Below are 25,728 nucleotides of genomic sequence, written 5' to 3' on the forward strand. Positions count from 1 at the left end.
CCTGTTTGCAGGAAAAATAAAACACAAACTAAGCAGAAAGTGAGCAGGTCATGGTCTAGTAATTTTTACACCATTGGTTAGGGTGCGGCTATGAGTCATGCCTACCCTAACCAACTGAGTAAAAGTTACCAGACCCTGACCTGTCCACTTTCTACATGGTTCATGTTTTATTTTTCCTGCAGACAGGCCTAGCTGGTGACAGGCATTCATGTGGCGTTTCCAGGCACTCACTTCAGAACACTTTCTGGACCTACAGAAGATCAGAAGTTGACTGGGTCTGCTGTCTATGACCTGAAAGGAGCCCTGAAAGACTGGAGAAAGTGGTCTCCGAGGATCACATGGCTACCTTCCTGTTAGGCCACAGAGTTGCAAGAGTCTATTTCCTAGACGTACTTGGCTGACAAGGGGCAAGTGGACCTAGACCCTACGATTGGACTCTGACAGACAACCTGTGAATCTCTTAGTGCCTCCCATAAAGTCCAGGAAGAATGTAGAAATGTATTGCTTTGGTGGATTGTGGCGTAAAAGATTAACAGACTCATTTATTGTTTGGCTGCGGCCTGGTTGCTCTGTCACAAACATGACGGATAACCCGTCCGTCTTATTTTAGGTTCCTTATGGCACTTGTAATAAGGCGGACAGGATTTCCGTCACGTTTGTGACAGAGTAACCAGTCCGCTGCACTGAAATTCAGGCCCTAAGTAAGAAGGAAAAATCTTTGATCTGGATAAACTGGTTGGTGTATACAACCTGCGTCTCATCTCAGTCAGCCTCAAATTGCAAATAAGTCCAGATCTACCACGATTGTTGCCTATCATTACTACTTTGTTGGGTTTTTTTTGGTGCTGTTTCTACTTAAAACCTTCCCCTTATTGGGATTTTTGTCATTTCTATATAATTTTGTTTATTACATTTTACTCCATTTGTCTAATTCGGTTTGGGTTTTTTATTGTTTTTCATTTTGACTTTATTACTTTTTTGGTACTTCATAATACTTCAAACATTGCCCTAAGTAAGCCTGTCTCCTCTGTGTCATAGTTACCAGGAGGGTGAGCTCAGAATATTTAGTGACTTTGAGGGTTAACCCTGACAAGGGTTGTGATTATTCCTTGAGGTGGGTAGTCACCCACCCAAATAATAATCCAATTTCTTACACAGTGCAAGAAGAGCACAATTCTGTATGTATGAATGCCCTTACCTTGAAAGGTATGGGTAAAAAACATGCCTCCAAACAGAAAGTGAGGCGTGTAGGAGACAATGGGAGGGAAAGCTATAATCTAAAATAAAATAAGCACAATCACACAGTTACTGAAATAGTTGGAATTTTTAACTAGAAAAGAAGCCAATCAAAGGCTACACGCCACTACATTAATCCAGTACCACAAGACCACAAGAATACCGAGAGGCTTGCGCACTGCCTTAAAACCGCGGTTGTGCAAAACAAATAAAACCTTCATGGAGAAATGGCATTTAATCCTCAATAAATATTCCTTGGACCTCATTTTATAAATTATAAAAGAACTTTCCAAGATATTGAAAGCATTAGAGGAAGAAATACATAATGTGAAATCTGAATGATCTAAACAATATTCAGATGACGATTGGAAAAATGTTTTGGAGGATCTCAACCAAAAGATTGATAACTATGCAAAAGAGATCCTGGAACACAAAATCAAAACATTTCGCAGAGACACAACTGACTGCAAGTGGGCGGAAGTATACACAAAAAAAATGGCAAAAACATCCAAATGCAGGATTGTCCTACGAAAGCGTAGTTTATGATTACAATGTTGCCCAAAAACAGACCAACGATGTCAAAGATTGGAGTACAACCAACATAACCACCAACAAGTGGTGGTGGACAGAAGTCATCAAATGCAGCTTTTTTATCGATAAGCCCAGCAGCCAACAATCAACCAAACAAAAACATCGAAGAGCTTGAGGGAGCCAGAGAAAACGATCAAGACACGGAGAGAAGAACCTTACGCAGCAAGACAAAAACCAAAGTAATCAATATTTCACAAGTTACATTGACTGAAGCTCAGACAGCCAGCTTAAACAAAGGCACATCCTTTGTTCCATCACACAACAGCAATGCTACAGAAAGTGAAATCTCCTTCTTCAAATTCATGAGCTCTATTCGTTTTTCGATTCAGAAAAGGGGGTGGTGATGAACAGAGTGCCTGAATTAAGCAGACCACTCTTACCCAGTCCAAAGATCAGGGCTTGATCCATCACCGTTTTTTAGCTCACTGCACCATCCCAGCTCAGAACTTGGCTATATGCAAATTAGTCTGTTCCTGTCCCAGTGCATGATGGGAACAGGGCAAACCAAACTACCAAGCCAATTCTTGTACTGCATATAGCCAGGTTCTGAACTGGGATGGTACAGTGAGCTAAAAAACGGTGATGGATCAAGCCCTGATCTGTTGACTGGGTAGGAGTGTTCTGATTAACTCAGATACTCTGTCCATCACCACCCCCCTTTTTGTAATTATTTTGGCCACCATGAGTGTGGAAGGGTATGCTCAGACATGAGTCCCTTGCTCATTGCACCATCAGGATTCAAGCAAGCCGGGCCGAAGACGGCTGTAATGCCAGAAACCGGTCCCCGGAAGCTTGTTTCCTTTCCAGTGAAGAATTGGCTTGGTAGTTTGGTCTGCCCTGTTCCCATGATGCACTGGGCCAGGGACAGACTAATTTGCATATAGCCAGGTTCTGAACTGGGATGGTACAGTGAGCTAAAAAACGGTGATGGATCAAGCCCTGATCTGTTGACTGGGTAGGAGTGTTCTGATTAACTCAGATACTCTGTCCATCACCACCCCCCTTTTTGTAATTATTTTGGTCACCATGAGTGTGGAAGGGTATGCTCAGACATGAGTCCCTTGCTCATTGCACCATCAGGATTCAAGCAAGCCGGGCCGAAGACGGCTGTAATGCCAGAAACCGGTCCCGGAAGCTTGTTTCCTTTCCAGTGAAGAATTGGCTTGGTAGTTTGGTCTGCCCTGTTCCCATGATGCACTGGGCCAGGGACAGACTAATTTGCATATAGCCAGGTTCTGAACTGGGATGGTACAGTGAGCTAAAAAACGGTGATGGATCAAGCCCTGATCTGTTGACTGGGTAGGAGTGTTCTGATTAACTCAGATACTCTGTCCATCACCACCCCCCTTTTTGTAATTATTTTGGCCACCATGAGTGTGGAAGGGTATGCTCAGACATGAGTCCCTTGCTCATTGCACCATCAGGATTCAAGCAAGCCGGGCCGAAGACGGCTGTAATGCCAGAAACCGGTCCCCGGAAGCTTGTTTCCTTTCAAGTGAAGAATTGGCTTGGTAGTTTGGTCTGCCCTGTTCCCATGATGCACTGGGCCAGGGACAGACTAATTTGCATATAGCCAGGTTCTGAACTGGGATGGTTCAGTGAGCTACAAAACGGTGATGGATCAAGCCCTGATCTGTTGACTGGGTAGGAGTGTTCTGATTAACTCAGATACTCTGTCCATCACCACCCCCCTTTTTGTAATTATTTTGGCCACCATGAGTGTGGAAGGGTATGCTCAGACATGAGTCCCTTGCTCATTGCACCATCAGGATTCAAGCAAGCCGGGCCGAAGACGGCTGTAATGCCAGAAACCGGTCCCCGGAAGCTTGTTTCCTTTCCAGTGAAGAATTGGCTTGGTAGTTTGGTCTGCCCTGTTCCCATGATGCACTGGGCCAGGGACAGACTAATTTGCATATAGCCAGGTTCTGAACTGGGATGGATCAAGCCCTGATCTGTTGACTGGGTAGGAGTGTTCTGATTAACTCAGATACTCTGTCCATCACCACCCCCCTTTTTGTAATTATTTTGGCCACCATGAGTGTGGAAGGGTATGCTCAGACATGAGTCCCTTGCTCATTGCACCATCAGGATTCAAGCAAGCCCGGCCGAAGACGGCTGTAATGCCAGAAACCGGTCCCCGGAAGCTTGTTTCCTTTCCAGTGAAGAATTGGCTTGGTAGTTTGGTCTGCCCTGTTCCCATGATGCACTGGGCCAGGGACAGACTAATTTGCATATAGCCAGGTTCTGAACTGGGATGGTACAGTGTGCTAAAAAACGGTGATGGATCAAGCCCTGATCTGTTGACTGGGTAGGAGTGTTCTGATTAACTCAGATACTCTGTCCATCACCACCCCCCTTTTTGTAATTATTTTGGCCACCATGAGTGTGGAAGGGTATGCTCAGACATGAGTCCCTTGCTCATTGCACCATCAGGATTCAAGCAAGCCGGGCCGAAGACGGCTGTAATGCCAGAAACCGGTCCCCGGAAGCTTGTTTCCTTTCCAGTGAAGAATTGGCTTGGTAGTTTGGTCTGCCCTGTTCCCATGATGCACTGGGCCAGGGACAGACTAATTTGCATATAGCCAGGTTCTGAACTGGGATGGTACAGTGAGCTAAAAAACGGTGATGGATCAAGCCCTGATCTGTTGACTGGGTAGGAGTGTTCTGATTAACTCAGATACTCTGTCCATCACCACCCCCCTTTTTGTAATTATTTTGGCCACCATGAGTGTGGAGGGGTATGCTCAGACATGAGTCCCTTGCTCATTGCACCATCAGGATTCAAGCAAGCCGGGCCGAAGACGGCTGTAATGCCAGAAACCGATCCCCGGAAGCTTGTTTCCTTTCCAGTGAAGAATTGGCTTGGTAGTTTGGTCTGCCCTGTTCCCATGATGCACTGGGCCAGGGACAGACTAATTTGCATATAGCCAGGTTCTGAACTGGGATGGTACAGTGAGCTAAAAACGGTGATGGATCAAGCCCTGATCTGTTGACTGGGTAGGAGTGTTCTGATTAACTCAGATACTCTGTCCATCACCACCCCCCTTTTTGTAATTATTTTGGCCACCATGAGTGTGGAAGGGTATGCTCAGACATGAGTCCCTTGCTCATTGCACCATCAGGATCAAGCAAGCCGGGCCGAAGACGGCTGTAATGCCAGAAACCGGTCCCCGGAAGCTTGTTTCCTTTCCAGTGAAGAATTGGCTTGGTAGTTTGGTCTGCCCTGTTCCCATGATGCACTGGGCCAGGGACAGACTAATTTGCATATAGCCAGGTTCTGAACTGGGATGGTACAGTGAGCTAAAAAACGGTGATGGATCAAGCCCTGATCTGTTTTCTGGGTAGGAGTGTTCTGATTAACTCAGATACTCTGTCCATCACCACCCCCCTTTTTGTAATTATTTTGGCCACCATGAGTGTGGAAGGGTATGCTCAGACATGAGTCCCTTGCTCATTGCACCATCAGGATTCAAGCAAGCCGGGCCGAAGACGGCTGTAATGCCAGAAACCGGTCCCCGGAAGCTTGTTTCCTTTCCAGTGAAGAATTGGCTTGGTAGTTTGGTCTGTCCTGTTCCCATGATGCACTGGGCCAGAGACAGACTAATTTGCATATAGCCAGGTTCTGAACTGGGATGGTACAGTGAGCTAAAAAACGGTGATGGATCAAGCCCTGATCTGTTGACTGGGTAGGAGTGTTCTGATTAACTCAGATACTCTGTCCATCACCACCCCCCTTTTTGTAATTATTTTGGCCACCATGAGTGTGGAAGGGTATGCTCAGACATGAGTCCCTTGCTCATTGCACCATCAGGATTCAAGCAAGCCGGGCCGAAGACGGCTGTAATGCCAGAAACCGGTGCCCGGAAGCTTGTTTCCTTTCCAGTGAAGAATTGGCTTGGTAGTTTGGTCTGCCCTGTTCCCATGATGCACTGGGCCAGGGACAGACTAATTTGCATATAGCCAGGTTCTGAACTGGGATGGTACAGTGAGCTAAAAAACGGTGATGGATCAAGCCCTGATCTGTTGACTGGGTAGGAGTGTTCTGATTAACTCAGATACTCTGTCCATCACCACCCCCCTTTCTGTAATTATTTTGGCCACCATGAGTGTGGAAGGGTATGCTCAGACATGAGTCCCTTGCTCATTGCACCATCAGGATTCAAGCAAGCCGGGCCGAAGACGGCTGTAATGCCAGAAACCGGTCCCCGGAAGCTTGTTTCCTTTCCAGTGAAGAATTGGCTTTGTAGTTTGGTCTGCCCTGTTCCCATGATGCACTGGGCCAGGGACAGACTCATTTGCATATAGCCAGGTTCTGAACTGGGATGGTACAGTGAGCTAAAAAACGGTGATGGATCAAGCCCTGATCTGTTGACTGGGTAGGAGTGTTCTGATTAACTCAGATACTCTGTCCATCACCACCCCCCTTTTTGTAATTATTTTGGCCACCATGAGTGTGGAAGGGTATGCTCAGACATGAGTCCCTTGCTCATTGCACCATCAGGATTCAAGCAAGCCGGGCCGAAGACGGCTGTAATGCCAGAAACCGGTCTCCGGAAGCTTGTTTCCTTTCCAGTGAAGAATTGGCTTGGTAGTTTGGTCTGCCCTGTTCCCATGATGCACTGGGCCAGGGACAGACTAATTTGCATATAGCCAGGTTCTGAACTGGGATGGTACTGTGAGCTAAAAAACGGTGATGGATCAAGCCCTGATCTGTTGACTGGGTAGGAGTGTTCTGATTAACTCAGATACTCTGTCCATCACCACCCCCCTTTTTGTATCTATTCGTTTTTCAGCACATTGGAACCAGTGACAACATCACCACAAGGTTTAGAATACAAGGAATTTAAGTCTAAGAGCACATTTATCTCTCCCATTTCTCATAAAGCTATCAGTGCGATTGAAAGGTTAGTGAAAAAGGACATCAATGCAATTAAATGTAAACAAAAGAAATCCCTGAATTTGACACCAAAAGAATGGAACACACTACGTTATTTAGCTAACAATAAACAGGTGACGTTTCAACAAGCAGATAAGGGAGGGGCACTAGTTGTCAGGCACACTGAGTTTTATGAGTCTAGTGTCAATACACACGTTCAAGATTCAATAAATTACATACTATAGAACAAGATCCCACTAAGGATTTTCAAAATACATTAAAACAAATTCTAACCAAGGCAACCGAAATGGAGTAAATTTACAGCCACACTTACATCTATTTGTACACGGAATATTCACGCAGGCCACAAATGTACACGTTACCTAAAGACACATAAAAATCTCACCAATCCACCTTTTCGACCAATTGTATCAGCCTGTGGGTCTATTTCTGAACCATTTCGAAAAATATTTAGACTTCTTTCTCCAACCTATTTTACAGGAATGGGAGACCCATATAAACGACACCACTGCATTTCTTAATATTCTCACTCGATTCTTTATAGGTCACATTGAAGAATGGTGGCTATGTACTATTGATGTAAATGCATTGTACACTTCAATTCCTATTAATGAAGGTTTAGAAGCAGTTGAATGGGCACTTCTCAACTAAGGCCCCATTATTGCAAACACGATTTTCCTACTGGAACTGGCACATGTCACTCTGTTTCACAGCTATTTTCAATGGAATAACAGTTTTATGTACAATGCAATGGCACATCAAAGGGTTTCTCCGGAGCGCCATCGTATGCGAATATCTTAAAGTAAAAATTTGAACATGATTTCATACTTCATGAAGAGGCATGGCAACAACATTTAATCCTGTACAAAAAATACATTGATGACATTGTCATAATTTGGACCGGTGATCGGAAATTGTTGGAGGACAATATTTATAGGCTCAATCAACATTATGACCACATACAATTCACTCATCACATTGATAAACACAAGATCAAATTTTTGGATGTGTTGGTTCAAATCAGTAGAACGGGAATCAAAACCAATGTATATACTAAGTAACAAAAGGGACAACAGTTTACATTTCAAAAGCTTTCATCAATTTGCATTAAGACGCCATTACCTTATTCACAATTCATCCGACTCAAAAGAATTGTTTCTGATCCATCAGAATTATCTAACACCCTTGATCAATTCTCAACAAGATTCAAACAAAGCAGATATCCATCAAATCTCATTGAAGAATCTGCATATCATATTTCTAAACTTGACAGACAACAAATGATGACCAAAAACTCAGTATCAAAAGGCAACGCAATGGAATGCTTATTAAAACATTCCACCAAAGCACACAAAATCAAATCCATCATCAACAAGCATTGGGAAATTATCCAAACTGAACCAGATCTAATGAATGTATACCACCAAAACCCCATGTTCACCTTTAAACGTTCCAAAAAATTTGAAAGAACTGTTATCAGGTACCAAAAGCCCAGACAAAGCTGAACACAGAGGGATGCAAAGATGTGCAAACTGCATCCATTGTAATAACGTGAACATTGGCAATGATTTAACCCATCCAACTAAAAGCAACATAATAACATTACACACTCAAGTACCTGTGACACCAAAAATTATATTTATGCCTTGAAATGTCCTTGTGAAAAATTATACTTGGGTAAAACTGAGTGCAAGATTAAAATCCGGATCACCGAACACAAAAGCAACACAAGAAACTTCACGGTAGCAATGCATTGGCTTGAAGCCGGACACAACATAGCCCAACTACGGTTTATCATCTTAAAAGTAATGAAATGGAGATCTGATATGGACCCTCATAAACAACTTGTGAGATCAGAATTGTTCTGGATTAAAAAATTGGATTCCATGCATTTGATTGGGATGAATGACAGATTGGAATATGCATGCGTCCTATGAGAAGCAGATTCCTATTTACCATTATATATGCTATTACCTTTGGGATTTCAGCTGTTTTGGCCATTTACTACTATCATTTTTATCACATCTTATTTTTTAATATATTGTTTATTTTTGTTATTTAAACATGTGTTTACAGCGCATCTATATATACTTTCTCCTATTTTGCATGTGTCACAGTATCAATCTTCACTAGTTCACAATGTTTCTGTAAATGTTGTTTGCTTCACTTTGTAGTTAATATACCTTTAAGAAAGAGCCAAGAGGCTACGCCAATATGCTACGCACGCCATACACTTACATATAGCTATCATGACTGACTCACGATTAGCAGCACTTGTTTAGGAGACGCTCGTTGTTATCCAGCATGTGAAGTGAGTAGCTACTCATATGCCCATCTAATACAGGGTGCACTTGGGGCTGTATCGGATTTACAACTAAAGGTAGCGATCTGCCCTTGAGAACGTTCTGAGCACGTTTGATGCTAACGTCTTCATTTTTTTGTTTATAATATTCTGTTAATGGAAAGTGTTTGGTACATTTGTTCACGGAGTTTCGGTTTACTATGGAGAACGTTTTTCGCTTCCTCGAGTTAAGCATCGCACGTCCGAGTTTTACTTGACTGTACACACGGTTTTCTTTGTAATCAGTGCTTGTGCATGCAGACAGTTTACCACTGTAGATGACAGGTTTCACTCCATTTCTGTTTTTAATACACAACACACCACATAATTTATTACGTGGGTGACACATCTCTGATCGATCCCATAGGATCTTATTCTTTGTAGATGATGAGGACTGCACTGAGCTGACAACAGCATTGTTTGCTGACAGATTTTTCCATTTGGATGCCCCTGAAGAAGGGCCCATAACCCGAAATGCATTAGGCAAGATTTGGTGTCTAGTCTTTTTTTAAAAACACACTGTGAATCACAGATGAACTAATTCTCAATCTCTAATTACCACACATATAAAAATTGAATTTGCCAATAAGAAATTGGTGTGAATAAATTTGGATACAGATGATTTAAGTTTGAGAAGATTATGAATTAATTTATGATGTTTTGATAATAAAAAAATGTGTGTTTTTAAGTGAAGTGCGACCGATTCAGAATGCGGACATCGCCTCTAACAAATTGATCTCAGGAAAGCTACAATCTTTCATATTGTTTTTTGTAGCACAGCTCTAGCTCGAAGGCATTACATAAGTACCCAAATATGTTAAATTAATTTCTAGGCCTGGGCAGCACATGCGCTGCTCTGCGAGGCATGCTTTATATGCTTTGAGGTAGGGATTTGAAACTCTGTCCACTCTCCGCCCACATTTTTCCATGGCTTGTGTCATTGTCCACTATAAACAGTGGCTGTTCATTGGTCGAAAGGTTTAGTAGTCCCTCCTTAGTACCGCCTTGTCTCATTTTGTAACCTCCCATGGCGACATCCCTTGTAACATGTGCTGTTGCTCGATAGGCTTTAATTACAGCCTCTGAGCACTATTTTCTCAATTAGCGTTGTCCTGGCAGGCGGGACATGCTCTCTCCTTACGCTTTTTAAAAACTTTTATAGCCTGCATTTGGAATGCAATAGCAATAGTTTAAGCAGTTGCATTGTAAATGACAATGCCTTTCATTTATCTGTTTTAAAAACAACACATAAATAGAAGGCGTTGTCATTTACAGTGCCAATAGCTCAAACTTTCATAAATGCGAGACCTATTGCATTGCAAATGCTTGTTTAAACTCACAGAAAAATTGAGATGTGTCCAGAATCACAGGATGTTGCGTCAAGACCGGATTCGAACCTGGTTCCCCACTTCGAAAGTCAGCAGCTCTAGCTGGAAGGTCACATCTGCTCCTTAGTAGCGACGATTCTACTTCCAAGCATGGCATTGGCTCCCAAGATGCCTTTCCTCAGCAGCTGGATTTGTACAACAGCACTGACTTTTAAAACTCTGGGTGCTAGAATGCATAAATTGCCCAAATGGACAGGCTTGCCCACTGTGCTGTTGAACACCATATTATATATTGTATGGATGTGCTAATTTGCCCCACGTCTTTTTCAGGGTGTCACTTGTTCTGCCGCAGCAAAATCCAAGGCTGTATTTTGTCATAAGAGACAGCACTGGCCAGGGCACCCTGGCACACCGTCGGGTTTTCCACTCAGCACAAGCATGGACTGCTTCTCAGTCTGTGCTTGCTATTATGTAAGCCAGACATTGGCGAGGTGCCTCCAGAGACAACATAGTAGGTTTGGAAATACCTGGGTGTTCTGTGAATGTGAAGGTCAACGGGCTGATAGCCTTGGCTTTCATCAAGGCAAGATATTGGGTCACAGAAGTTCGTACTGAACTTCCAACAGAAGTATATCCTAGAGTAACCTTTCAGTGACCATTCTGTGCTCCGATTGGACAATGCAGTAGGATGATGGCAGTGAGCGTGGGAGCGCCTCTTATCATGCAGCGTCTGTTGGAAACGCTTGAAGCACTTAGTTAAAAGTCACCTCTCCAAACATAATGCATTCAAACTTAAGCTCAAATCACCTCTGAGTAAACGTATTAACCCATCTTGTCCTGCTGTGACGGCTACGATTGATTCCAGGGAGCTATGGGATGGAGAACCAGCCAGGAACCCATGAATTCAACAATTATTTACATCAGGGTGTGATAATCCTGCAGCACTTGAAACTCAAATGCGCCTGGTTATCATCTAGACAATTTAGGTCTGTGGTCCAGACACGCATTCTTTCTGCAATCAGCTTTGCACATTCTCTGTAGGGTGTAATATCAATCCCTTGGGACCCAGCACCCCAAGGACAGTCAAGGTCCCCAGACGTACCCTTCATGCTGAACCATGAATGCCTGCCTTTGGGGAGCTCAGCTGGGTCACAGTACCGCCTGTAATGGCCCTGTACCCTAGTGCACTGTGCCATACTGAACATCGTTTCTCACCCCCCTCGCCCCTGCCTGCAGACTGTGCAGGAAGCTGCATCCCACCAATTAATGGCGGTAGACTTTGTCTACAAGTGTCTGCTGGCCTCCCATTCAAAGGAAGAGAGCTGCTCAGATATGTGCTGAATAAAACGCTACATTTGTAAAAGATGTGTTTTTAGTTTACGGCATAAACAAGAGAATACCTTAGTAAAAAAAAGAAAATTCGGAGATATTTCTCGTTACTATTTCAGCAAAACTACGGGTCAAATAAATTGACATATTAATGGTAGACAGTGCATTCATGTAGAAAGAAGGATAGGAGTTGTCAGGAGGCAAATAAAAGAAGGCGTTATAAGAAGTCGCTTAGAGCTAGCATACCTGCTGGGGTTCACCTGGCTCTACTGGTCTAAGCTGAAAGAACCTGCCCGAGGCTGTAAACTGAGATGGGTGCTGACATTCAAGTTTAAGTTGAAAACACCTCCTTCAGAAAAGCTTCCTTGTTTCATAGTTTTGTGCTATGAATCGTTATGGAACAGCTGCTTTGACCTACATTCTAACATGAAAAGTGCCTAGAACCCAACTGACCTATAAGGAGTACATGGCACTATGTAAGAACACCAGAATATTAGGGCACTAGCACTGTAAGCAATATTGTAGGAAGGGAAAAGATAATCATCCCAAAAGGCCTTCGAAGATGTCACCAATAAGGTATTCCAAGAGGTCACAGGACCCTCAAGTGAAGTCCAGGGTGCTTCCTCCCACTATGTGAATACCAACACTGGCTGCCCTCTTCAGTGCAAACAGGCGTAACCCCAACAATTTAAACAGGCCCAGAACCAAGGTCAAAAAATGCATCAATGGCTGAGCCTGTACCCCAAAGGTGGCTGCACTTGTAAGCGTGGGGGTCGCTCTTCATATATGTGCCTCAGAGGCTGAACCTGCACCATGGTGGAGACAGCATGCAGCGGTCAAATCAGGGTGCATGTTCATACCAGCGGCACAGCAACCGGTTAGCTTTCGTCAGACTCCTCCCGGGAGCCTCTTCTGTGGAGTTGTCAGAATGGGCCCCCCTATGCCGTTAAAAAAATATAGGTGCTGGCCTGGTGATCTACAGTGATCACAATTACAGTTGCCGCACTCAGAGCGGTGGTGGGGTGGGGGCACTGAAATCAACCTGTAGGTACTTCCCAGAACTACATAGATATATTTCAATCTTTCTTCTAGGTTGCCCCAAATTATACTCCTCAAATAGGGACAACAGCCACCTGTGGCGAGGAGTGGAGTATTTTTCCACCACAGAATTCTCTTTCCTTACTAACAGTCACCAATGTGTGAGCAGTAGCGTTGGCCAGAGGTGAGGGCTTACCTAACCCCTACTGCTGGTTCAAGATTCCCTATCCTTCCCTGATTGGGTTGGTTTAGGGCTGCTAAAAGCACCCAATGATTCTGGTTAATGCTGAAGGTGGGGTTCAAATGTTAAGTCTCAGCTGTGATGAACTTATGGGCTTTTGCTTCTGCTTAAGAGATGTTTGTGTCCATTAATTATTAAAAAAAATTTGAAGAATAAAGAAAGATCTCTCTGTATTGTGATGTAAATATCACATGAAATAACCAACTGGAGTGTAGGCTTTGATACCATTAAACGTCAGAGGCATTAAGTACATTGATACGCAACAGAGTTTGAGCACATGCACATGGGAAAGGAGTCAAAATAGAAATCGCACTGAAACACAGTTTAATAAGTCTAAACATGTAAGACTAAAGGAAGGAGAGAAATCGCTCCATTTTCTCCTTTTCCGTATCGACAATGTCAATATGGTTGGATGTAGCAATACCTTTTGATCTAGGCCAGAACACTAGCATATGGTACAGGGATGTATCTGGCAGTATGGGGTTATTATTGGCAAAAACCAATGACATGGGAAGCCTTCCAGGTCCTGCTCAGTGGCTTTTGGATGGCCTTCAGATAAGGCGTAAGGATAGTCCACATTTTAGGCACTGACGTCAGGTATATCTTCAAATGTTTGCATTCATAATTGAAACCCTGGCATGTGTCCTAAAAAGGATTTAAGACAACTATAGGTCAACCCTTTCTGTAGACACACAAATTATGTAATTGTTCATACACACCCCATCACTGTGGACGAGCTGAGATGTTTTTAATGAGACAGTGTTTAATCCCCTCCATTTTTAGAATTGATTGAAAACGTAGGTACTTTTTCCAGTTAAAACACATACTGAAAGATCAACATTGAGCATCATTTTTAAGCCGTTACTGTAAAGATGGATCTAGCTACGTATATTTAGGGAGAGTCCCAATTCCTACAGATGCAAATAAACACATATTCAACACAATTTTCACAACATATTCACCCTGAAGAACAAATTCAAGCAACCTAAGAAGTTTTGGTTGCTGTTTCCAAACTGCTTTATAAATAGGTAACCAAAAGGACGATGAGCATGCTCACAAGACAGAAGCATCTCTTATTGTCATGTTGACAGTGATACCACATTTTGTATTAGACTCATTTCTTTCAGTCGCTAAATGGGGGTACTGCAATGCCAAGAATATATTGGCTTAAATTAAATTTAAGCTAGGAGGGAGAGGAACAGCTACCCCCAAAAAGATATTGCAGGACTGTGCAGCTCCACAGGTAATTCATTGGTGGAATAATAACAAAATAAGCAGGTCTAACAGAATGTTAAAATATATAGTATGAGTTTGGCACATTGCTCTGATATTTTACTCTACATACTACCATTAGAACTCATGGCTGTCTTTTTTTTATTACATTTCTGGGTTTTATGTGAATCTTGACTCTGTTTGCTACAGTAGAAGCCTGGGAATGTGTTGACTGTAGCCTGGCTTCTTCAGAAGGGTAGTCTTAAAGACATCTGGGTGACTTTGTTCAGAATGCATTAATTTGAAGCGCGGCCCATGTCGAACTGCCAGGATGAGGGTTAGGTGTCAAGCTTCTCCTGGGCTCTAATAACACATAGTGCACATGGAAGACTTCTTTTTACAGGCATAAGTCGTGCTGGGCAGGCTAATGGGCAACGCATTTGCACTGTAAGAAAAGACAATGGCCTGTAGAGTGGCTCAGCAGTTACAAGAAGGTAAGTTTTAATTCTGCAGAGAATTGATGACTTGAGATTCTTTGTGACATGTCCCTGGAAGCTCAGGTTCCAGCGTTTACCAATACGATCACCAGTACACTTTCTAGCCATTGTACACAGAGCAGCCAATATTTTTTTTTCCATGTGAGATGATTTTACCATAGCTGTTATTTGCACCAAACGTAGGCCTTCATTTTGAGTGGCCTGGAAAATTATCTGGTATTTTCCCACCCCCACAGTTACTGATACCTGGGGTACTGGTATCTCCGGGTGGACAGAAAATCTAGCACATTAAAAGTTTAACCCTCAGGGTCCACTGAGAAATGAAGAACCACCCAACCCTACTCAACACACTCAAAAATCGTTTCGGCCTCAGTGGCACTGTCCTTAATTGGTTAACTTCCTACTTTCAACATAGAACCCAACAAATTAAAATTAAAAACTGCCTCTCTAGCCCAACCTCTGTCTACCTTGGTGTCCCTCAAGGATCCATCCTCTCTCCCACTCTCTTTAACCTCTTTATGGAACCCCTTATCCGGATGCTCAAACAAGAAAAAATCAACTACCACCTATATGCTGACGACACCCAATTGTACTATAAAATAAAATCCCATGCTGATATCCTGCATCTTAACACAGCCTTAACCAAGATCCAAACCTGGTTCCACAACAATCATCTGAAACTCAACCATAACAAAACTGAGATCATCCTCTTCTCTCCCAAAAACAACCCTCTCCCCATCCAAACGTGGATCGCCGACCTAAATGCGCTAAACTGCTCTCTCTGACTCGCCGATTCGGTTAAATCACTAGGCATCACCATCAACAATAAACTCACACTAAATTCCCATGTCAAGAACTCTGCAAAAAAGTGCACTCTTCACTCTCCGGCATCTCAAAAAAATCAAACCTTTTATCCCAGCTGAAGACTTCAAATTAGTTATCCAGTCTCTTGTTCTACCCAAAATAGTCTATGGTAATGCCCTTCTCTCAGGCACCCCCAAAATCCACCTAGCCCCCATCAGATCCATTCTCAACCTCGCTGCCAGGCTAACAACAAACTTTAAATGCTTGGACCACATCTCCCCTGCCCTCAAGTGGCTACCCATTGAAGGTAGATCCTCCTATAAAATTGCCTGCATTACTCACAAAGCCCTTTACCAGAAGACCCCATCCTACCTCTCAACTAAACTTAAAAAAGCTGGCTGTGCCCAAACACTGAGAAGCTCCAACACTCTCCTTCTCATTCCCCCCCTACTCAAAGAAGCTGCTTCAAAATCCCGCTCCTTCTCTGGTAAGGCCCCAACCATTTGGAATGCCCTACCCAAAGACCTTCGATGCAACCCCTCCTACCCCAGATTCAAAAAAGACCTTAAAATTAATTTGCTCACAACATTTTGGGGAAACTAAATCCCGGATCTCCTTTCTAACTACCTCTCCTCCTCCCTCCTTAGACTACGCCCCCTTCCCCCATTCACCCCCCCTCTCTTTACCACCCACTACCTACTATGTCCTTTGAATCCTCCTTGACATACTATTAAATTTCCTATTTACAATAACATTCTGGTTCCTGCAACTTGCTTCTCTATCTCTTCCTATATGTGCCTTTAATCACTATTGTTTTGCTATATTATTCCCTGTATTTTTTATTGGTTTTAACACCTGTATAACCCGATTTTGCCAACTACCATGATTGTTTTTATTATGTACTTCCATTGCTGATGTAAAGCGCTCTCATACCCTAGGGTGGAGCTAGCGCTATATAAAACCTTCAAATAATAAATAATAATAATAATAATAATAATTTACCTGGTAACTGCTCATTTTTACCAGACTTTGATTAGGAGATCTAGAATCTTCAGGTGAAAGCAAACAGATCTGAAGTGTTCAAGCGTGTCTCATAATTGCGACAGGGTCAATAACAGCTGTTACCAGCCCCTTCAGAATTAAGTAGCCACTTACAATGAGAGCCTTAGTGAAGAAGCTCTTGCACACATTACTTGGCAGAGGAGGAAGAAGATGTAAACTGTAATTCTGGCTGTAATGCATCCATCTGACAAGCATGGATGTCCTTAACAAACGGCCTGGACTGTTTTTAGGAACAACAGCATTGCCAAAATAAAAAAGGCATCTCATTTTTTCGGTGTCAGGGGTGATTAGTTCATAAAGTTCCGTTTTTTTCTAATTCTATGTCATGGTACTTGCACTTTTCCTTCCCTCGTTATTTATGGAGAATAACTTGAAAACTCAGATTTTCAAGATGAGTTTTATAGAAGATAATGTGAGAAATACACTAGGTCACTTTTACAGCCGCCAGGGTCATGGCTATGCCCAGTAAGCAGGGGATACACCTGAATAAAACTATTTTTAGGAAAAACCACAGGAAATCATATTTTAAGAACACTAGTGCTTAGGAACAATAAGAATGGAGCTGGGGTAATTTGATAGTTGGTAAGGTGGGGTGATGTCTTAATACAGGATTTTTTCAAGCATGTCAGTAAATGTACAAATACGAAAGCGGTAATGTCCCTACCACCTACAAGGGTAATGCCAGACCACAAGCCTTCCCATTAAAGGTAGGTAAGTATACTTGTAAAGCGCACTGTTACTCCATCTCGGAGTGTCCTGGCACTGTATACGGCTGAGGAACCAGTCCTGGCTTTCCCTGTGAGATGGTCCCTCCTGGGCACCTACAAGGTGAAGCCAGGCATCCCGGCACTGATGGGGCCGTTGTGGAGATTAAGCAAGCTATTGCCCAGAGTTGCAGAGTGGGACCCATGGTTAGCGTAGGCACCTCGGCGAGAATTATCGAGTCCGCGGACATTGACCCAGGACCCTGCCGCGTCGGGAATTGAACCCTGGTCCCGGGCCGATCCCTGCTTCAGGGTCTGCCGCTTCTAACCAGTGAGCCACACTTCTCCACAAGTTCTCCACATTAACACCTGAGAATCTGGAACAAGATCGCAGTCCAGATCTGACAAGCGTTCTCTGGGCTCTTCCGCAAGCAAATGAAGACACTTCTTTTGGTGCAACATGTTGCTTCACACTAATATCTCCCCACTGACCACACACATACACTACTTACAAGGCCACCAGAGTCACTTTCTCCCTTGTGCCTCCCTTCTTCCCCATGCGTCTTGTTTCATGCACCTTTCTTTTAACTACTCGCACAGCTTTTTTGCAGGGTCCTCCATTGCTTTGCATCTGGGTTTTCGCTCTATAAACCCTATGCACACACGTCACTTGAAATGCTTTGCCAGAACCATGTTTTGTACGCACAAAGTACTAAACATTAAAGGCAACGTGTAAGGTTCCAGCACAGCAGGTTCTTGTTATTGTCTCATTAATGCTGTGCCGGTCTGATTAACAATCCTCCAGCTTCCGTAAATGTGTTCACCAGGGACGTGGGTGTTTGCACAGAGACACACACCCGAGGCACTCCCACACAAAGCAGCAGCACTAAAGAAAGGCTTCCAAACAATGTGCCCGCACCAAAACATGGACATACGCCTTCATAATCCAGATTTTCGTTCATCTTTTGAGGCGAAATACGCACAAAGCTTTCTGAAAGAACTCCATATTAGCCGTGTCAAATATATCATATCCTACTAAATATTCTGCTGTTGTAGTTTCCTTTTAAAGGGGTGTGTTTACTGTACACCCGTCTGCCAAATGCACAACAAGGGCACAGCACATAAGGAGAGGCCTGAAGGAGAGGTTGAAATAGTGTGGTGCTGCCAGGAATCAAAGAGAATCCACTTTAACTCAAAAAACATATTTGAATACAGACTCAAATTGCGGCTGTTTAAAAAAAATGGAGCTGAAGTGAAAACTAGGGGAAGAAAGAAGTAGAAAAGAGCAATATGAAAAATAAAAAAGTTACCACAATATTGCCGTCTTCCCTCCCAGATTTTTCTCCTTGACGTTTCTGTCAAGGACGTTGTAACAGATGTTGGTTTTGGCCCCTTTCATGAACTCTACGTAGACTCTGCCTTTGGTTACATCGAAATTGAAGTCAAAAAGCTTCCCCGTTGGTGGTGTTTGCCAGTGAAACTCGCTGGCAATCTCCTGCCAAAACTCTGAGGAGGAAGATTGGGGAAAGGGAAAGCCATTTATAGACAGCAATATTTCAAAAATACTTCTGCAGCAAATGGTTAAACATGATATCACATCAGTGTGTTATAGGCATTAAGTAAATATACAATAATTTAACGTATAACATTGGGAGGCAACATGTCATGTAGTTAGAGGCCAGTTGCACATTTTGTTGCAAGTTACACAGCTTTATCGTTCGTTTGGAAAGACGTTTATTTAGACCATAGGTTTTTAAACAACAAAGACATAATACAATAAATATTAAAAACTCATTAAAATACACATCATCAACCACACTATTATAATAGCCTTATCGTGCAAGTCCCAAACAAACGTTAACCAGACCCAAGTTATTGTCAGCACATAAAACATCTTTCAGAGTAATTTTGCACCTCATGTATTTTTTTCTGCACATTATTGCGGGCAGCCTTTACTCAAAGGTATGTTTTCCCAATCCACCCGGGTTAAGCGGTGTCCGATGGCTGTGTGTGCTATTACATAACCTACAGGGTTCGTGTTTGACCTCGTCGTCCAAGGTTCGGATCTTACCAAATTTACTTCTCCTACCATTTTCCTGAGGTTGGTGCCACAGCATTTAAAAGTTGACCACCACAACGTAAATATATAGAATTATAAATGGGTAACAGTGAATCACAAGGATGTTTTTTTCACCGAGGGGCAGGGGCGGCTCTGGGCTCATGGCGGCCCTGGGCAGGGAGCGTAGGTAGGAGGCCCCCGGAGGAACGCAAGCGCGGAAGCCAGTGAAGAGGGGGGGGTCAGGGTGTTTGGAAGTGGAACAGAGCCGGAGGCCGCCAAATCCCTGCCAGGGGCCGCCACGCAAATATGTATCCATCCTCAGAGGATTATTATATTAAGGATATTGGCGTGGCGGCCCCTGGAGTTTGGCGGCCCTGTGCAGGTGCACAGCTTGCACATGCCTAAGGCCGCCCCTGTGAGGGGTTCTCAAATGACATCGAATAAACAAGGGTAGCGAAGCTCGAGTTGTCTATGATGTCACCATTAATCCAGGGGTGAAAAATATCCCTGTAATGCATTTGTAATCCATCTCTAATGTTATGTTATGTACGGCACCCCCAAATCAGCTGCTCCTGGTTTCAACTGCTATGTAGGGCAGAGGAATAACGCGAAAGACAGCTGGAAAAGGTGTGGCACAGCGGCCAGGGTGCCTGACTCCAGACCATGGAGTTCTTGGTTCGATCCCTGGCGCAGGCGGCAGGTTAGCCCAGCACTCTGTGACTCTGGGCAATAGCTCGCTTAATCTTCCTGACAGCCCCCAGTGCCGGGACACCTCTCCAGAGGTAGCAGTGCACTTCACAAATGCTGGTATTTCATTTCATTATTTACATAATATGGTCTCATGTCCTGTCCCAACTGTTTAAAAAGAAATACCTTGCCTCCTGTCACCCAGCTCAACCGCTCTCTGTGCCTTCCCTCCCCTCTTCTCTGATTAGCTCTTTGCCATGCCAAAGCTCCACAGACAAGGGCTGTGAGACCCCTGCCAGAGCTACCTGGAATTCCTTTATGACATAGCAACAGTGGGTAACAACTTTTGTTAACTGTTGCTACGTCATAGCAGTAACTTGCAGGTTTAGAATATGGCGTTCACACTAGTGGCTCTCAGTGAGAAGCATACATAACATATACAATTATAGATGCGTAACAGTGAAGTATGAGGATTTTTTCTAAGAAGAGGTTCTGAGTGACATCAAATAGCAAGAACTAAGCTCCAGTTGTCTATGATATCACTCACAACCCGAGGTGAAAAACATAGCTGTAATTCACTTTTACTGATACTTATCTTAATTTTATGTAACGCGCCAAAATCGCCTGCCCTGCTTTTAACAGCTACGCAGAAGCATAGGATTAATGGGAGAGCCATATATCACATGGCCTCTCCTCCCTGGTCCAAATTAAAAAAAATGGCCTCCTGCACACACCCTCTATGTGCTTTCCCTTCCCTCCTGAAGGTGTGCTCCGGCTCACCAGTGCTGCTGATAGGCTCTCAGAAAGCCCACTCAGAGCAGCCTGGAATTCCTTTACGAAGTAGCAACAGTGGGAAACAGCTTTTGTTAACAACTGTTGCTACGTCATAGCAAGAGTTACTGGATTTGAATCTAGTTATTTGGACTAGTAACACTCTACACGAGCTAACTATATAGAATAACACTTGACATTGCTATTAAGACTCCTAAAATGTTTTTAATGGCCTACCTACCACTATTAAGAGTGTGCAAGGGGAAGGCTTGAGTTATTATCCCATCACCCGCATTGGACTAAATGTGTGCACTTCAGCATATCACCTTCCCTCCCTATGTCTAAGTTCCCATATCCACAAAAATTGCAAATGGTTACAAACCAGGTAAACGCCAATATTAAGAGTAATCTAAAAATAGCCATTCGTAGCCAGACAATTGTTCATGTTCATTATCTTTAATTATTGAGTAATACACACATCCACAAATACTGCAATCAATTGTCATGGTGTTCTGGAATTGATTGTTATGGTATTATTTTTTCTTGTCAATTGCACTGCAGTAGTTTTGCAAAACCAGTGGAAAGCTGTTCTATGCAACTGGAGGTTCGGAGTATGCAGTATATGCAGTAAAAAAAGAGCACAAATTGTAATTTATGTTAGTCAATATGAGGCTTTTGTGGAGAATTATTTTGTCTGTTGTAAATCATATTTTGTTGGGAGAGCGAGTCTTGTCTTTGTGGCTGATCTTTATCAATCGCAGGTAACAATGGGCCGCTGTTTGGATTGGATTAATGGGTTGTGTTGTGTTTATCTTTCGTAGATAGAATCCTGATTGAACAAAAGGGTCCAGGTTACGTAGGTGAGTGTGTTTGAACGTTGTGATTAATCAAATACGTGGTCATAATTGTCTAATGATAAGGAAATCAGACTCAGGAACAATTTTCTAGGCTTCTCATTGGTTATTATCCATATTTCATATAGCTATAGGAATGTCATGAGCGTGACATTTGGAAAACAATTCACATGCATGAAATAATTCCCATAAATCATAGGGGTCGAAGCTGCTACTGTTTGTGAAACTACAAAAATTTTGAAACATTGATGTCAAAATGCAGTTCAGTTCCAGCTGTCCCAGTTCGTACTGGCTTCATGACTGATTTAGAAAGAAGTGCACAAAAATGCCTATTTCATCATTTACTATTCAAGAATTTTGAAAAATGCGGATATTTTATTATGTGTATACCAGTGATTGCATGTTTACAGTATGTTAATAGTACTGCATTGATTGATAATGCCGCTCTGTTGTTTTTACACCGTGTACGACTCTAAACAAATATCGATATCAAAAGGTACAATACCTTCCGGGTGCTCAATGGATTTCTTGTACAGTGCTCGGTAAGTGCCCATATCTGGGACGTGGGCATTGGCTGCCTCCTGGCATGGCTGCGGCTGGTATGTGAGCTGCTGGGCTTCAGCCACTGAGGGCGCGTTCGCTCCGCTGGGCATGGCTAGCACGCAGCACTTGGCGGGACTGGAGACGCGCAGGGCAGGGAAGGACCGTCAGAGGCTCCCGGGCACAGACTTGTTGCTGGATCACCAGGATGTACCTATCGCTGCCACCACTTCCTACAAGTGTCTCTCCTCAATGTGCTCCCTGTTTGCAAACCGACCGGTTTGGCTGTCATTTTTCCTCGGCCAATCCCCTCGCTCGCCACTATCACTCCTACTTTCTGATTGGCCGAGGCGTGCTCGGCTCATCTCTTCCTAGTGAGCAGGAGGGAAGATGGGAGGGGAAGAAAGGAAGGGCGTAGGAAAGGACGTCAGAGAGGTCGAAGTTGCAAACAGGGCCGACCGACAGGCAGACAGGCGGTGTCAAGGGGTCCCCGTCACTCTCAGTCCTGTTTGCCATTCGTAACGTTAAAGAAGGTGGAATATGTAATTTGTGTTCAGCTACGCCATAAGATTTTTTGGTGTTCTTTGTAGAGAAAAATAAATCAGTGCTCTTTGCTTAGCTCTGCATCTCTGTCACCAATAATAGGCATTTTAGAATATTTGATGATATCCGCTGGGTTTTAGGATCTATTGTGATATCATTCTTGGATGGACACTTGGGGCACACCATCTATTAACATAATTTGTGGCTGAAGCAGCCATTGTGAGTGTATGTTAATGCTATCTACATTTTTCATAACCCATTCCCCAATGCTTTCTCCCTCCTATTCATGCAAATAGACTTTCGCTCAAGTTTTGCTGTGACGAGTTTCTGTGTTGGCATCCTCTCACCTCCTAACCCGCTCACCCCCATCCGAGTGGTGGTTGGCAATTAATTTCCCTCATTTTGGCCTTAAACGCTGTAATAACATGGCTGCTGAATCAGAGGGAGAAAGGGGGTGGGATTTTTAGGCCTGGCAGTACACTTTTTCTGCCAGTCATGAAGAGAAGACAGATCAATGGGTATCTTAAATCATCTACAGGCTTAATGTAATTAGAAAATGCAGTAAGGGATACGTGGGCGTTTTGCAGATGTGGAGGATGTGTCTCCAGGGAGCTCCCAGAGAGGGAATGTTATTAAGGTAATGGAGCCTCCAAAGCTGCCTGTCCACCAGCTGACAGATGTAAAATTCTGAGCTCCCCTCCTTTGCAGATTTAAAAAATGTGTTTATTTTCACACTCTTCTGTGTTCCTATTTATCTATTTTATATTGTGGGGGGCCTGCTACTGTACCAATAGTGAATCAATTTCCTTACTTCAGGACCTATTCACAAACTCCATTTTGTAGTATGTTAATAGTAGTGCCATGCCTGCCAACTTATAAAATAATTTCACAGTGTGAGGAGGGGGCGGGGCCTTGGAGGGGGCAGAGCCTGGTGCAGAGAACTATCTAAGAGGGACTCTGCCCCTCACGAGCCCCACATCCCCTCCCAATAAAAACAAAAACAAAGGGTCATCTAGGGTGTCACAGTTATCTTGGGGTGTTTTAACACCTTTTAATGGACATCGGCTGCTTGCAATCTCTGAAAACGAGCTGGAAATTCACTGTTTACAGCGGTTTTCAGTTCGTTTTCCCTCTCACCATGTGAGTGCGGCTCCTCACTGGGTGACCGTGTGAAGGGAGCCGAAATCGTGTGACACACAGTGACACCGTGTGAGTTAGCAGGTAGGTGTTACTATAGTAGTGCTACTAATGTACTACAAAATGCTGTTCACAAACCTACGCGCCGTTTCCACCTCTGCCTCACCCATCTTTTCTTTGTACAAAGATCTCCACCCTACTGCAGAGACTCTGCACACATAAGTATATGTTTTAGTAATATGCAGAGAAAGACATAGGGGAGTGGCTATACAATTAGGGATATTTATAACTAATAGGGAGAAGATTAGGACAGAATAAGGTGGGTATAGGAAATGTTTGGGAGGGGTTCTGGAAGGGACATGCACCCACCCACAAAAGAGTAAGCCTATTGCTATTCCAAACTGTACTTTTAAAGCTACTGCTGCCAAAGAAGGACCCAAAACAGTAGTAAATCATTCCAGCTCTGAGCGGAAGTAATTCCTTCTCCTCACATGGCCAACCACTGGTACAGCAACACCCTTCCATCTAAAACAATGGCGATGGGGATAGGAAATAATGTTCAATTAAACTAAATTATTTAAAATAGTTAAAAATATAAATGCATATAATGTAACGTTAAAACACCTAGAAAAGTAAATCATATTTAATATTTCACAAAATTATTTAATTTTGGAATATTATTACTAGCCTACATATGTTATGTAATGTACAATAATATTAATATATGATAAATATTATGAATTAAAAAACATTTGATGAAGTTTGAACTAAAAATAAATTCCCACTACAGTAAAAAAAAAAAAAAAAATATTATGCATTGACAAATATTAAAATCGACATATATAATTACTGAACAGTAATTTATATTTTATTAAAACCATATTGTTACTTTAACTATTCAATTATTTTTTTTAAATATATTTCAGAATTAAGACATAAATGTTTTCTTTTTATATTTTTTTAACATTAGATTGCATTTATTCATGACTTTAACAATTTTAAATTAATCAATTCAATTTAACATTATAAGGCCTACCTTCATTATTTTCTATGGGAGGGTGTTACAGTATCAGTGGTTGGCCATTTGTGGTGCTGGACTTACTACTCATTCTTTTTGGCAGTAGTAACTTACACTCGTAAAATTTGGCTCCTGGAGTCGGGCACATATACATCTACACTTTTTAGTAACATTACACTCAGATTTTGTCAATATCCCAAAGTGGTAAAGTTACTCAAAAGTGTAAGAGTGAACTTACATGTGTAACTTACTCACAGGTGTAGATCCCCTTTGTGAATAGGCCACTTGTCTCACCCTACCTTGTTCACCCTACTGTTTTTTTTCCACTCTAATATTAAAACTATGCTTCTTAATTACCATTCACAATGAAGTGCACAGTTTTCTTCTGAAACTATTTTTTTAATTCCCTATTTCCAGGAAATCATGTTTTTTATTAAACTATTCTTGAGGGTTTTAAAACATTTTTTTTGACCATTCAACATTTCTGTTAATTTGTTTCTCAGTAACGGATTTCTATTATTTTGTTTTTATATGCTTTTACATACCTCACACTCTACCCCAGCAAGGTGTGCATGCAACTCCCTTTCTTGATCAGAGAGGGGTCCCACATAGGCCTCCATATTTGTTGCATTAGGAAACATAGATTGATGGTAATATCAGCTGGAGGTCTACAAAATGTATTATATAATGGTCCAAATTGGACTGGCCGTGTTTGGGCCACTTTGTAATGGATTTTTCCCTTACCTTTCGCCTGTGCACTGGCCCTGTCGCAGTAACTGTTTTCTTCCTCAGTCCTCGTGTATTTCGCTTCCTGACATTTTTGGGCCACATCAACTCTT

The 25,728-nt window shown here is 42.8% G+C and overlaps 1 protein-coding gene across 1 annotated transcript in view; it reads right to left on the minus strand.

Moving 5' to 3' along the window:
• ACSS2 (acyl-CoA synthetase short chain family member 2) overlaps positions 1–22,453 on the minus strand; it is a 181,375-nt gene extending 158,922 nt beyond the window's left edge. The window contains exons 1-2 of the mRNA XM_078686275.1: positions 22,157–22,453; positions 18,591–18,786 (exon numbers count right to left, since the gene is read on the minus strand). Of these exons, the coding sequence (XP_078542401.1) occupies positions 18,591–18,786; positions 22,157–22,304 (344 nt within the window). The 5' untranslated portion in view covers positions 22,305–22,453. The remainder of the gene's footprint in view (positions 1–18,590; positions 18,787–22,156) is intronic.
• Positions 22,454–25,728: the final 3,275 nt, after the last annotated feature.

This window comes from Lissotriton helveticus, chromosome 4_1 (genome assembly GCF_964261635.1).
Source record: "Lissotriton helveticus chromosome 4_1, aLisHel1.1, whole genome shotgun sequence".
NCBI lineage: Eukaryota > Metazoa > Chordata > Amphibia > Caudata > Salamandridae > Lissotriton > Lissotriton helveticus.